This window comes from Papilio xuthus, unplaced genomic scaffold, assembly GCF_000836235.2.
Source record: "Papilio xuthus unplaced genomic scaffold, Pxut_1.1 DF827756.1, whole genome shotgun sequence".
Classification (NCBI taxonomy): Eukaryota; Metazoa; Arthropoda; class Insecta; order Lepidoptera; family Papilionidae; genus Papilio; species Papilio xuthus.
In genome coordinates, this window is record NW_013530893.1 from 1,950,206 (window position 1) to 1,964,722 (window position 14,517).

General features: G+C 34.2%; 2 protein-coding genes and 1 long non-coding RNA gene across 4 annotated transcripts; 1 reads left to right on the forward strand and 2 right to left on the reverse strand.

The window, feature by feature from the left end:
- Nucleotides 1-360: 360 nt before the first annotated feature.
- Vps16B (Vacuolar protein sorting 16B) lies at nt 361-4,494 on the forward strand. Its single transcript, XM_013309904.1, has 11 exons — nt 361-555; nt 645-789; nt 1,052-1,239; nt 1,759-1,895; nt 2,144-2,171; nt 2,309-2,459; nt 2,826-2,962; nt 3,289-3,378; nt 3,642-3,797; nt 4,034-4,159; nt 4,287-4,494. Exons 1-11 carry the CDS (start codon nt 487-489, stop codon nt 4,305-4,307), a joined length of 1,248 nt encoding a protein of 415 aa, XP_013165358.1. The 5' UTR covers nt 361-486; the 3' UTR covers nt 4,308-4,494.
- Nucleotides 4,495-6,833: 2,339 nt separating this feature from the next.
- On the reverse strand, nt 6,834-7,726 carry LOC106116268 (uncharacterized). The gene is made up of 2 exons (XR_001227796.1): nt 7,434-7,726; nt 6,834-7,006 (listed from the first exon to the last, which is right to left on the reverse strand). It is a non-coding gene; the product is annotated as an uncharacterized LOC106116268 (long non-coding RNA).
- Nucleotides 7,727-8,126: 400 nt separating this feature from the next.
- On the reverse strand, nt 8,127-14,317 carry LOC106116454 (uncharacterized). 2 transcript variants are annotated; one of them, XM_013310305.1, is made up of 14 exons: nt 14,274-14,317; nt 12,120-12,266; nt 11,619-11,704; nt 11,317-11,398; nt 11,061-11,142; nt 10,823-10,994; nt 10,360-10,585; nt 9,811-10,063; nt 9,536-9,665; nt 9,293-9,422; nt 9,026-9,075; nt 8,896-8,953; nt 8,602-8,707; nt 8,150-8,237 (listed from the first exon to the last, which is right to left on the reverse strand). In XM_013310305.1, the coding sequence occupies exons 2-13, from the start codon at nt 12,258-12,260 to the stop codon at nt 8,615-8,617; spliced, it is 1,503 nt and encodes a 500-aa protein (XP_013165759.1). In that variant the 5' UTR covers nt 12,261-12,266; nt 14,274-14,317; the 3' UTR covers nt 8,150-8,237; nt 8,602-8,614. The 2 variants fall into 2 exon arrangements, with proteins under 2 accessions (XP_013165758.1, XP_013165759.1); XM_013310304.1 differs by lacking the exon at nt 8,602-8,707 and having other exon boundaries at nt 8,127-8,237.
- Between the last annotated feature and the right edge of the window lie 200 nt (nt 14,318-14,517).

Sequence of the window (14,517 nt, forward strand, 5' to 3'; positions counted from 1 at the left end):
AATCGCATAGCACTCATAATAGACATAAGATACAACGTTTCTTTACGCAAATAAATATTACTCTTAACAGAAATTAAAAATCAAATAGGTTGACATGATAGTGTAAAGAGAATTAGGCCTACGTTTATATTCGCGCTCTTTTTCAAAGACTCTTTCCCGCAATCAATCAATCGTTCAAAAGTTATACTTCAATGATGGCGTGTTAAGTGAAACAATTTTGAGTTTTACACCAAAATTGCCGAACTTTTTAGTCTCAATATGATAAAATTTATATAATAAGTATTATAGAAGTAACCATTTGTTATTTATATACGTTTTGAAAGCTATTAAGTGCTATTAAGTATCGCCGTTACAACTCAACTTTTTTAAACGGTGGCCTCATCTGTCAATGTCAAATTTGTTCTGTTTTTCTGTCTTTGTTGATAAATAAGTAATTTCTTCTTATAACAAAAAAAATACAATTTTACAACTATAATTAAACGCAAAATGGATGACGATGATTACTGGAATACCAGCGAAACAAAGGAAAAAGCATTTAGTTTTGATGACGATGTAGTAAGTAATTTTTGATTCAAAACTTTTAATTTTAATATAAGTTATGTTAACCATTTTCTCTTATGGTCTCTTACGCTATGTGTTTTCAGCTTTCGCCGCAAGAGATATTAGCCATTGGACAAAAGCCGTATTCAGGTTCTGGTGAAGAAGGAATACTCAATTCAAATATTAGCAATATTAAACAAGCTTTAGTACCAATATCAAGTTTGGTATCATCCAAAATTTTAGACCTATGTAAGACTCGCATTTTCATTCATTCCAACTATTTTTAACACTTCCAGTGCAACATATCCTAGTTCACTTTAAGATGTGAAAATGTACCTTAACTTTAACTGACATTGCTAATATTTATATAAAAAGCGTCATCATCCTGTGTCAGTCCACTGCAGGCCAGCACCAATGCCTACTACTGCTCTCATCCAACATCTTCCTGTCATTTCCACCGCATTGACCCACCTGGAAGGCCCGTATCTTAATTAAAAATTTGTCCAAACAGTGGTACTTGCTCAATCTGGAAAAGATCTAAAGGAGACGAAATCAGAACCAGAGGAAACAGTTGCTATAACATTGAAGAGACTTGTTCTTGGACGCAGTTGCTCTCTACAAGTACACAGAAGTCTTAAGAGTAAAACTGAATTGTTAGATGGTGCGGTTGCTATTGGTGATGGTAATGCCATACTTACGGTCAGTATTACAAACATTAACACAGTAGCTAATTACAAATAGAATAGGGTTGTCAATTTGATGTTATTCCTCTTTTATTCATTCTTATGTAATCCACTGCTCTCTCAATATTATAGACTCATTTTTTTAGTCTGTATACAATTTAGAGTGACAAGCTCAGAGGCTAAACACTTGACTTGCAATCTGCAAGTCCTAGGTCGTATATACGTGAGTGTTTAGCCGTGTTTATATATCAGTTTAAGTCCTAGGTTCGATTCACGCCATTTACCAATGTGATTTTCGATTTACATATGAATTATATTCATCTGTCGTTTTGACAGTGAAATTAAACACTGTGATGTAACTTGCATATATCTGAGAAGAGATTGAAAGATATGTGTGAAGTCAACTCACACGTGGCCAGGGTGGTTGACTATGGCCTAGTCACCCCTAACTTAGGTTAGGCTCCGAGCCGCTTTTGTATGGACATATAGTGAGCTGATATTGATAGAATTTTGACCTTTGTCTGTATTGTTTCAGGTTGTATTATTTCTTATACAAACATTAAACAAGAAACTTGTCTATGAATTATTGTCATCAAGGCCATTAGCACTCAGTCATTATATTGGTAATCTTCAATCGGAGGGAAAGATATCTGAACTAACAGACTTGTTAACGTAAGTGCTTTATATTTATTATTATTTTATTGAAATCTTACTAATATTATAAACGCAAATGTTTAGATGGATGGATGTTTGTTTCTTATCTTCGGAACAGCTCAAAGGATCTTGATGAAATTTGGCACATATGTAGATCATAGTCTAGAAGAACACATAGGCTACTTATATTAAAATTCCGCGAGGATGGAATCGCGAGCGACAGTTAGTTATAAATATACAAAGAAATTAAAAATTAAATGTTTCAGAATGCTGGCTCGGAGTCCAGATTCAGCTGTAAGTATACAGTTTAATAAAGTTGAGAACAATCTTACATATACTTTGACCATATTATATATCAATTCTTCTAAGGTTTCAAGAATATGCTTAATAGGACTTAATAGATTAAAAAAAATCAAATGTTTTGTTAACAGATTTATCAATTTCAACACACTGTAAAGAACCAAGGTAGCAATGTGGACGGCTTGCTACGGAAAACTAACAACTTGTTAGCAAATCACTTCAATCAGCCCGGTGTTGATGCACACCAAGCCAAGATGGTTGCAGATTACATTAAATTACTAGGTTGCTTAGTTATTTCACAGCAAATAATAATTTTATGGAGTTCTATTTAGTTCGTTTTTTCTCTATTTATTGTAAAAATGGTAAACAAGCAAATGGCTTATTTAATTTGCTAAAATAGAGAATTGACCGTGCCCATAGACAACTAAGAAATGAAGTTATTTTCTTATCTGTAATTCTACCTAATCCTTATCCTGCTATAGACATAAAGGCTTGCCAACATCAGCAACATATTTTGTACAGTCCATTTTCACTTGGGTTAACAAAAAAATATATATTAGTCTATTTAGTATAATTTAAAAAGGCAAAATTCGAATCGTGTATCTCTTTCTATCTTGTCTATTTACGTTATTCTGTCTCTATTTCCAGAATGGCAGAGTTTAGCTAAGAAGAATGAACTGAATAACAAATCTGCGCTGGAATGTCTCGCGTACTGCTGCAAGTTGCATTGGTCGGAGGGAGCGGGGAACATGATGTCACCTCTCACTGTATGTCAGAGGCAACAGGTATGTTGACATATAACGTTGGTATAAAAGTACAGATTATTAAAAATAAAATTAAAAAAATAAAGCATCAAAGAAATATTTTGGCAATATCTATTTTACCGGATCTACTTATTCGATTTGAGAGCTACGAAGTTACAATAAGACATGGCTTAATGCACAATTTTTATTGAATAACTTATTAATAATAACTTGTATTAATAACTTTTTACTTAGCAGTTATTTCACTTTTACAATTTAATTAATTTGAAGCTTGTAGTTTATAAAAGTTATTTTTAATTGTTTTTTTTATTTTTGCTTTTCTTATTTTATTATTATGTTTGTTTCAGATCAGCCCACTTCAATATGAATGGGTGGTATTAAATGTACAAGCCAATTTGAACAAGTGGGATATTGTCGAATCTCTCTTCACAAAAAAGGTACCTGTCGCCTAAAGAAAGAGTAATGAGTTTGGTGTCATTTTATTCCTTTCCTTCCAGTGGGTTATTTGATTCTTTTATTAACAAATTAGCTGTCCTCTGCGACTCCGTCCGCTCAGAATAAACTAAAAACTTAATAAGTAGCCTATATGTTCTACATGTATGCCAAATTTCATCCATCCACAAACATCCATCCAGCTAAACATTCGCATTTATAATATTAGTAAGTTTTTGATTACTCTGTGTTTTCTACTTTTTCCCAGGACTGGCTTGGTCGTACCACTCTATCATCACACATTCCAGTAGAAAGTTTACTGGCGAGGTTAAGTGAGCTGCGCGCTGGCGGGCGGCTGCTTGCCACTGCGGTCAACACAGTTACCAATACTGAGGAAAGACTGAGACTCGCGCATAAGTACAAGGTGACATATCTGATTTGACTTTACGGCTTATGTTTGACTTGACAAAGGCATCAGTGGCTTGTTATAAAGTGACTTAACTTGTCTTTGACCTATGTGTGACTTGTCGTTAAGGTGACTTGTAACTGACTAGACTTTATGGTGACTTATATTTGACTTGTTGTGAGACATGAATATGACCCTATGAACCCCTTAGATAAACCAAAATGGTTTGTGACTTAAGAATAGTTATGTTCCAGATACACTCAGTGGTGATAGAAACTTTCGCTAAACAGAAAGATAGAGCAGCGCTAACGAACTATAAAATGACATTGAATCCTCAGTCTGAAGAATATATTTACGCAGAGAATACATTGAGAGAAAGTGTACGTATGTCTTAATTTAAAAACAAATTGATTTTTATGGTGTTACCAGTAAAAAAAATCATATAGTAATAGAAATAAATTATTAAATTACATGATCAATTTTAATAATATTTGTATTTTTTTCCAGTCTATAAAATGGAAGAATTAATTTGATTGTGCATATACAACAAATTGGAGGATCAAAATCCTAAAGCTTTGAGTTATTGGATTTTGAGCTTAAATTTTTATAAATACAAACAAGCACAAGCCTTTGTAGTTGCCAATTCCTTGGTTAAAATAATCTATATTAATTTCTAAAAATAAAACTTACTAAAAGTAAACTTTAATAAATTAAATTTATTTTGCATCTCTGGTGATTTTTCTTTCTTTTTCTTCTCGCAATCTTAACCCAATGCTCACCTAACGCTTGACCGTATTCCTATTATTGCCAGGGTAAAAACAAAACAATTATTTTCTTGTCTAATTTCTAGAAAAAAGTTTTTGAAAAGACTATGTCCAATAGGGCAGACAAAGGCTGATCTGATGGTGAAGATAAATATGCAACTCTGTTTAAAAGCTAGTTCAAAATAAAACAATGCGAACGTACAAAGCCGGTTTTAATAATCATCAGGATTACAGCAGTCACTGTCTTCTACACCACACAACTTTAGCAAGTAAACGCATAGAGTGATGCAAAGTAAACATCTTATACACCTCATACAACTTGGTCCGCAAATGCAACACATCGTCGCTTTGTTTCTGAATTATGTTCCGTTATATTCCTTTTAAATTCATTCATACACTAAAGTCAGAAACGCACAGAAAAAATCGAAATCCGTGAAAAAATTTTTGTATGTCCACTTAAAATCGTTTATTTTTTTATACAGTGTAGCACTAAAATTAACATCAATAGTTTTATTATTAAATTATATATCGTAATGTGACCACTGTGTTAGCCGAATTTCGGTAATAAACTTGATATTGATTTTAATATTTGGTAAATAATTTTTGACACTCAAATGTTATAATAAAAATCAAAGACAAGTGTCTTTTTATTTTTAATACGGAATTGTTTTTAGATATTAAATTAAATAGCAACAGCAAAAATTTGCGAATGTTATAGTCTGTTTAAATGAACATTTGTCTATGATTTTTAATCTGTTCGATCTGTTATCACTTCTCAATGACGTTTTGACATCTGTTTAAAATCGCGCCATTATTTTACCAAGCAGATTTATGAACTAAATAGTTATATATTAAAATGAATGTGAATTGCAGGTAAATTGAAGTGCTTATTAATAGTTTACTGAAGATTATTTGCAACGGAGAAATTTATAAGAAAAAATTGACGGTAAGCTACTACTATTTTTTATCCACTGGTAAACATTGACTACAATCTTTGTAAAGATTTAATTTATACTGTTTGAAATGAAGATCTCAATTTTATTACTTACTTTGCGACTCAAAGTGGTTCTTTCCCTCTGGCTGTCTCCGACACAAGTAATTGCCGGCACGAGAAATTTTAATAACAATCAAACATTTTGTACAATCGCGAAAGTAAATGAAATACAGATAGTATGTTTTGAGCATAAATACGAGGGATGTTGTTTCATAAATAATATATGTTTTTGTTATTGAGACCTAGTATAAAATTTAGATAACTATGTAAAGGTTCTTTCGTAGTCCTGGCCTTTAGCAGAACATGTTATGATTTATTGTATGTAGGTAGATAATATGAATATGTCGTGATGTCTGCAAGTCTCATCCCTGTTACGAAGGTCACCATGTTGAGAAAACTTAAACTCAAATTGAATTGTTACTTAACTATCGAAGACCTGGCATATTTTAGAAACAATGATAAAGAGTATAACTGTACTGTTCTACGTTTGTTGGATCATATACTTCTAAAATTACGTACGTTTTGAAATTAAAAATGCCTTCGATAATTAATACTACTGCAATTTAATTCTCTGTCGAAAATATCGTCGTCGATTTTGTCGTCGTCGCCGCATTTCTGGCAGCCGCAGACGCGGAAACATCCCAAACAGTAACCGATACAGTACATCCAATTTACGACCTTCTCCCAGAAGTTGCAACAACAGAAACAGCACATTGTCTTCAAACACCGACCATTCGATCATCGACTCCGCGTTTTACGTGACATCTCTTACGTATTTATAAATATATCCATAGAAAACTATTGGAATATATCATTTTCTAAATATCTTTTGTGCATATCAAAAAAATTGACATTGTCAAAACAATAAATGTCATCAAACAAAACAGAAGTTAGAACAGAAAAGGTAAAGGCGCTATCTTATTATTCTTGTCAAAGACAATTTAATTCCAACGAACCTGCACAGTCTTTAAAGCATAAATATATATCCGAAAATAAGGGTCCTATAAAAAGTTTATAATGAGTTCATCTCTGAACCGTAACCATGCTTCAACCGTTAGAAGCTATCTGATTGAATTAAACTTAACTATCCGTTTAAAGCCGCGTTGCGATTAATCGCCAATCTGTTGTGCGAATAAGTACTCTTTCCAACCGTCTTCTAACAGCAGATCCTTAATTCGTTACTATTTCGTTATATTTTTATCCGCGGCACACGACTGTCTTTAACTTCATTTGCGTCGTCTTCAAACAGGCGTTCTAACAACTCTTATTATGTATAACCATTAACTAAACATAATGTAATGGTAAATTAAATTTATTGACCTTTCAAAACCGGAGCAAATAGGTGCCTTATGGCAATCAAAATAAAATTATATATTTCACATATTCTTCGTGTCCTCTCTCCACGGGGAATAGAATCCAACCTCACGAAATAATTGTTCTTTATCGTCGCTGTCCAATTTTAAGGAAGACTGCAAAAAACAGGGCTTCTTAGATTTATGACTCGGTTAAAATACAATAACAAATAGAACTTAGGGGCCTTCAAGAAAAGAGCGTACAACTTCCTTAAAGGCCGGCAATGCATCTGCGGTTCCTCTCGCGTTGTGGATGTCATGGGCGTCGGATCAAATAATCTTAGGCGATTCGTTGCTCGTTTGCCCCCTTCTATAAACGAAAATAAAATTGAAAATTTCTATAGAAAAAAAGACGCTATCTGTTGTAGGATTTTGGATTAAAGGATTTAAACTTTATGGCGGCTGTGGTTAACGGTTAGCTCAAGGGTGACAGATGGGGCCACCGTGTGTAAAGAAAAAGGACGCAGCCTTTCGAAAATATGAGCCACAATAATGTTTGAATGGTACTATACATACTATAATATATAATACATGATATAATTACATCATAATAAGTTGCCATTATATATAAGCTGTCTTCGTCGTCGTCGTCGCATTTCTGACATCTGCACTGTACTCTGAAGCATCCCAAGTAAGAGCCGATACAGTACATCCAATTAACGACCTTCTCCCAAAAGCTGCAACAACAGCAACAGCACATTGTCCAAGGAAACCGAACATATGATTACCGACAACACAATCGGTCCGACATCTTACACTTTCACAAATATATCGGTACAAAACTATACAAATACATATATTTTCTAAAATTATGGATATCAAAAATTTGACAACGTCAAAAACTTCAACACAATAATAAAAACAGAAGTTATATAGAAGATAAAAACTACAGGTTTTACGGTGACATCAATGTTGTCTTTGAAATTGTACAGAATAGCAATTTTACGTAAATATAAATAAAAGTATTTTTATGTTTATCCACTATGCAACCTTGAACCACTGGACAGACTTTGATGAAACTTTGGTAGGATGTTTTTGGATTCATCGTGCCTGATGCCATAAATATCAGTCTTTTAATAAGTATACATTACCGGCACTTAATTTATACTAAGGCACTCCTTTAAAGGCTATCTCAATTCTATACAGTTACTTATAATAGTAAGGTAGTGTGTAATAAAGAAAATGCTTTACAAAGTCGAAATTATAGGTTGGCATGACAATAAAATGAAACAAAAAATTATTCAAGAGTATGTATTCATGTTTTCTTTGAATCTTGTCTCCACTGGGCATTGAATCCTGTGTCGCGGAACAACTGGTCTTGATCTTCGCTGTCTAACTTTAGGGAGGACTGCAAATAAAAGATTATTAAACTAGGGTAATTGTAGAGTAATTGGACCCTAAGGGTAGATTTAATCGAAGAAATCAAAGTTAACACATTACCAATAACACATATTAAAGGGAATCATTATAAATGTCCTAGTCCCTATTTGGTCTCATATCTGACTTTATTCCACTCTCACGCATATTATCTTTCTAACAATCCATATATACTTTCTTCGATTTTAAGGGAATATGCTTTAAATATAAGCTCTAATTACCTAAGGTTCTTTTAAAACTTTTTCAAATAGATAATATTCAATCGTGATTTTCCTAAATGTTTTAGAACATCAGACCAATGATTTTATAATCGTGAGTATGAATTTATAAGCTACCATTATGTCCACTTCAATATTCAATTATTAAATCTTCGCCTAATAGCAAATCATGTCTTCTATGTTTTGAAAACGTTCGGAAACTATCGTATCTTTCTTCCTTGTTCTGCCAAAATTTAATAAAACTTAATCAACTAAACTGTTTCGGGGCGTAACTATGAGTTTCCACACCTTGAAACATTTATACGAAAACATATCGTTAGCTCTGATTTTCTTAAAAGAAAGAGCGAGATAAAAATACGTTTTGGCATGAATGTTTTGAAAGTGAAAACATACAGTAATATGAATACTAACCGCTGTTGGTTTCATTGCTTTTTCAGGTACTTTGCTCAGCAGTGCGTTTGCTCCAGGCCTGTAAGTATAAGAATCCATCAAGCCGCTTTCAGAGAGTCAGAATTAAAAGCACAGAAGTAGCAAAATATACCTTTGTGGGCGTTCTCTTGTCGGCTTCCATCGTTGTCTCTCAGTCATTTCCTGCGAACAAACAATTTACAAATTACACAAAGCCTATTAAATCTGTTAATTACTTTATCACTGACGTCACCGTAATAGGTAAGTCCTTGAAACTTTTGGCTCCATAATACATTATTTACGGGTAACCTGCCCATTGAATATTAAATTTGCCTTCTCTCTCTATAGCTAAGAACCAAGTAGCTAATTTATGTTTAAGGATATTTCTAATAAAACCTACTGGCGTTGTGGTGTCCTCCATCCTAGTCGCATGGTAGAGGTCATCATTCATCACTTCCTCTTCAGGGTTAGATTTCATTTTTCTGATCTTCGCAGTCGTCATTTCTTCTCCACTCTCCCAGCTCTCGTTACTAAAGAAACATCGATTTACTTGTATTAAATAGTTTATAAAGTAAAAAAGTCTAACAGTGCGTTTAATATTTTTTTCCACTGAAAGTGGAAACCCATCGTTAAAATAACTTACGGGAAATTAACTGGTGTGGTTGAACGTGATCGCCAGTCAAACATTTTGTTTAACGTCACCTTTTCTTTCTTGTTGTCTACTAGTTCGCGTTGTAATTTGTCAACAATCGTTGTGGTCACTTTCTCTGGAGCTAGAAGAAAAGAAAATTTCTAAATATGTATGTCAAAGGTAAAGTAGCTGTAGTAATACTCGGGAATTAGGTTGCCAAAGAGCTAGAAACGCATATCTCTCCGCTTACGCTCCTCAATTCTTGAAAAAAAAAATATCTGATTTACCTTTGAAAGCCTGTATAGGACTTTCTTCATCTGGATCCAAACTAAAGTCCTCCTTATCAATGAGCCTCTCGTACTGATCTGGGCGGTGTTTCTTCTCTAACCTGGCTGGCAACGGCCTAAGTGAAGTCCGTCTCTCCTTAGTCGTCGTCATTCCCTCGTCGTATACGTCCGGGTCATCCTTCTCTATGTCGTCGTACTGCGTATCATCGTTCTTGTCCCCTGGTTCGTCAGGCTCAGCTAGATGATGACGCACCTGTTACAAAGGTAACGCCGCGCAATTATTATATGCAAAACAGAAGTTACCAACGAAATGCAATCTAGAAACTGCTGCGCATTCAGTATGAAGCTTATTAATTATATAAAGTTGTGGTACCAAGTCTCCGATTAAAGAACACGAAGAACACAAAACGAATCTATGTGTACCATCTCCTTAAAGTCCGGCAACGCATCTGCTGTTACCTCTAGTCTTACGCAGGTAAATGGGCGTGATTGACCACCTCAATATTCATGGCGCTTGTTTGCGCCCTTCTCTATAAAAAAAATATTTACCGGTCCACAAAGCAAAGGATACGGGGACCTTGATCTTCTTGCGGTGTGCATGGGGCAGGGTGCCATAGGACCGGGTGTCAGCGTGCGCTGGCCGAGCATGTTGGTGTGTGAGAAATCACAGACGAGCAGGAGCCGTGGATGTTCCGCGCCGTGTCGTACCGCACCGCAGCCAACCGCTTGTAGCGTCCACACTGCGATTTGACTGAAGTGACCCCACACTGTTCCCCTGCAAAAAGAATTAGCAAAAGTTGCGAGATAACACTTGAGATAGTTGTACATGACTATGAACAGCAGTCGTCAAGTATCATAACTCGATTAGATTTCGTCGTCTTCTACTCCCAATTTATTGGTGTACTGTCACATTCAAAGTTAAATGGTCGTCATGGACCACCTTTAACGTGGGATTAGTATGAAATTTGACGTCTTTTAGTGGAGCAGTGTATAATTGTGAAATGCAACTTACTTAGCAGTTAACCTGAAGGGCATAGTCAGTTGCTTGGGTTGTACGCGTCTCCTTTCACCCCACCAAGCGTCAAACACCCGTCGTATCGCTCTCTGTGCGCTCAGCTCGTCTGACTCGCTGGAGCGTCGCCAACGCACCTCGCCAACCGTCTGCCCCGCGTATGGGTACCGTACTGGAAATAAGAGTATGATTCCAGGATTCCAAAAAATAAATCATAAATTCTTCCAAGAACACCTACCTGTCGCTCGACAATCATCATGGACAAAGTGACACTGGTCTGCCAACCTCTGTGCCAGGAGAGCTAACTCACGATCCCAAGCCTGTAGACAAAACTCAGCTTTAATTTTTTAATTTATAGCTTTTGGAGACGAAAACAACACATTTTCAAATCTTTTTTCGAAAACGATATAGAAAAACATAAAAGCTAATCACTAGCTAGCACTAGCTAAGCACTAATCGTGTTTGAGGGTTGATCTCTTGAATATAATACTAACCACCATCATCATAACCTCTGGCCTGGGCAGGTGTGCTCCACCACGCACTCTCTCGTTACCGGAAGCTATTCTTTGTCGACGTCTGCATTCCATAGAAAAAAACAAAACAATTAGCTATGCAATAACAATGAATCCTAAGAGACAAGGTCACCATATATTTTAACCTTTAACAATGAAGAAAATGGAACAGTTAATAGTGGCAACTAGCATGGAAATGTAAAATTAAGAAAGTATCGATTGCTTAATTCGGGATAGTCTGTTTTTCTAAATGGTGTTTATGACAACGGATAATGAATTCTTACCTATTAATATAATGGACAATGAAATGCTTCAATTCACTTGTGAATCTAATTTGTGTGTAGTTTCGACATGACATGCCCGGTCCCGGCTGCAAAATCAAATATCTATTTATAATCTGGTCATATTTAAAATTATTTCAACCTGAAATCTATAATTTTATGTCAGAATTAAAAGTAATATATATAGTAGAAACAGTTCCTTTGTTGTTTTATTGATAAACAAACGAACACGACAACACAAAACAAAAGAAATCTAAAAGCAAATAGATGAGACGATACGTAAATATTTACATTTCCGAATCGTGACAATGTATTCTACCTAGATACGTCAGGCTTTATGACTAAAATCTATTAATCTCGATAGAAAACAGAAAAAGACAGATGATGAAATTTCATATACCTAACAAGTTCAAATTAATTTGTTTGTCAAATTACAACTATATGATGCTATTAGTAATCCGTATTAAAATCACTAAATCCAGATGATACTCGAAAAGTACTTACGACGGGAAACTGACATGCGACATGGCGACCCTTCCCTTGACACAGTCTTCGGTATCTGACTGCGCAGTACGGCTGGTCGTCGATTAGCACTGACCACGCGAAGGAAGCGCACAGGAACGTTGTCAGTAACCTCGACAGCATTATTGTCTGCAACAATATAACAATTAGTAAACTGGGCATTTTACGGAAGGGGAGATGGTGCCAGAAAGTTCTGGAATTATATCCATTCATCAGGAGGACCATCCCACAACATAATAAGATGTTATCGCAAATAACTTTTGGAACTAGGCTCTCGAGAATGGCAGCCGAGATTGTTTCTAGTCAGTTAAGTCTCATATAGCCCTGTTTTCCCTAGAAGAAGATCTTTTAAAGACTATTAGATTTAAAGATTTTAATGACACCAAAAACAGTACCTTGCCAACACAGGTAGGTTAGCAGTTGTTGACGTCCTGATCTAGTCTGTTCAATCAATCTTACAACGACTGTTATATTTAAATTGTTACAACGTTAGTTGATGTATATGAGTGTCAATATTTTTGTTGTGACTACAATAAAAACAACAGCTTGTTTTGTAAAGTTGGTCTCAAAGAATTATACCGTTGGGGTCAAAAAGATGATTAGTCTACAAATCACCGACAGTTCAAATATGATGGTTATAGTTAAAGAAAACTTTATGAATTTTATTGTATATCAAAAATATTACCCTTGTCTGTGCGAATCCGAGATGTATATTAAACAAGTGCATTATAATTTCCTACGGAGTTAAAATTATATTGCCGTTTACATGAAATAATGAAAATAACTTTTTGTTTGAACGAATTCTCACGAAGGATATAGAGGATTTTAAAAAAGATTTTTATTTGAAAACTAAATTAGTTCCAATTTTTAGAAATCGTGTTATAATAAATAAAATGTGTGTTTGTCTTATACTTTGAATTTATTGCATTTTTCCTCCATTATTTTGTCCTCAAAGAGAAGAAAATATTTCTGATAAGTAGTGTTCTTGAAGTAACGAAAACGCCAAAGAAAATTTTTTGTATACTGATTTTATATTTACTTACCAATTTTACATCACCAGAATATCCACTGAACTATTTATCACAACTTTCAAAACCAATGCATAGAAGAAAAAAAACATAAAAATCTGAACAAAATATTTAAAAAATATTAAACACTCAAAAATTATGCAACCATAAAGAACCGTTGAACTGGCTGTATAGCCTAAAAAAAACTGCTTTGTAGTTTAAAAAAAAACTGAAATTGGCGCCTTCGTTTCGCGTTGGTGTTGCGCCTAATGCCGCTGAATTATGTTTTTTAAACTCTGTGAGTATTGTTTGTGATATTCGATTGTTTTATGCGACGTGTTCGCTTATTGGAAGTCAAGAGAGGAATTAAAAACATCTTCCGAGACAATTACTCAACCCCAAATTGTTTTGAACATTTTGTTTTGATTAAGTACACATTTTATTTGTACCTAACGTCATCTCGTTATAACAATTGACGGTTATTTATAAATAAAAAACAATTTTAATATGTTACTAATTTTAGATTAAGTAATGTCTGCTTCAAATTAGTTGCTTTAGTACTTTTTAAATCGATTCAATAATTCTTCGTAAAGCAAATCACGGAACCCTCTCGTCTTTTATTTAACATTCGTTTTAATACAAATAAAATTGAAATATAACAAATATTAGCTATATTCAAGGTTTCCTTTGTTTTAAAAATAAAAAATTGTTTCTGTAACAAACCGGCAGATTAAACCCAACAATATTGTTATTCACAACTTAAGGATATTTATACAGAATCTTATTATTATCACTGATTTTCTTCTGTCATTAGTTTTTTCAGGTTTTCATCAAAAGGAAAAGGAATGAAGACAGTTTGGGAGAGTGGAATGAAGGAAAGTTGGAAAGCCGAAGTAGTCGAGGAGTCTTTCCTGCAGTTGATCGGGCAGTAAAATAGTAAAGGTAAAGGGAAGATAAAAGAGTTGAGGGGTTGATAACAAAGAAGGGGTATAGTAAATAACGGTCATTCTTAAACGTACCCAGGCAGTAACTTCACGTAAAGTAACAAAAAAGTATCAGCTTTCAGCCTTCCATAATATCCTTATTGATAAGGCGTTCCAAACGTGGTATGTATTACAATTTAACTTACCTAACATATATACTTGAAATAAAAAAACCACATATCAAATAAAGCACATCGAAAAACTAGTAAAATATATTAAAAAAATAAATTTTCCTTTATAAAATAAACAAATTTATCAAAAGGCTAACTTCATCGAAAATATGTCAAAATCTTCTGTTACAATTTGTCATACTAAGAAACAAAGAGGTTCCAAAAGGTATTTTATCGAAAAAAAATTACAATCCTTTTTGCTCTTTGCGGGTAGTCACTA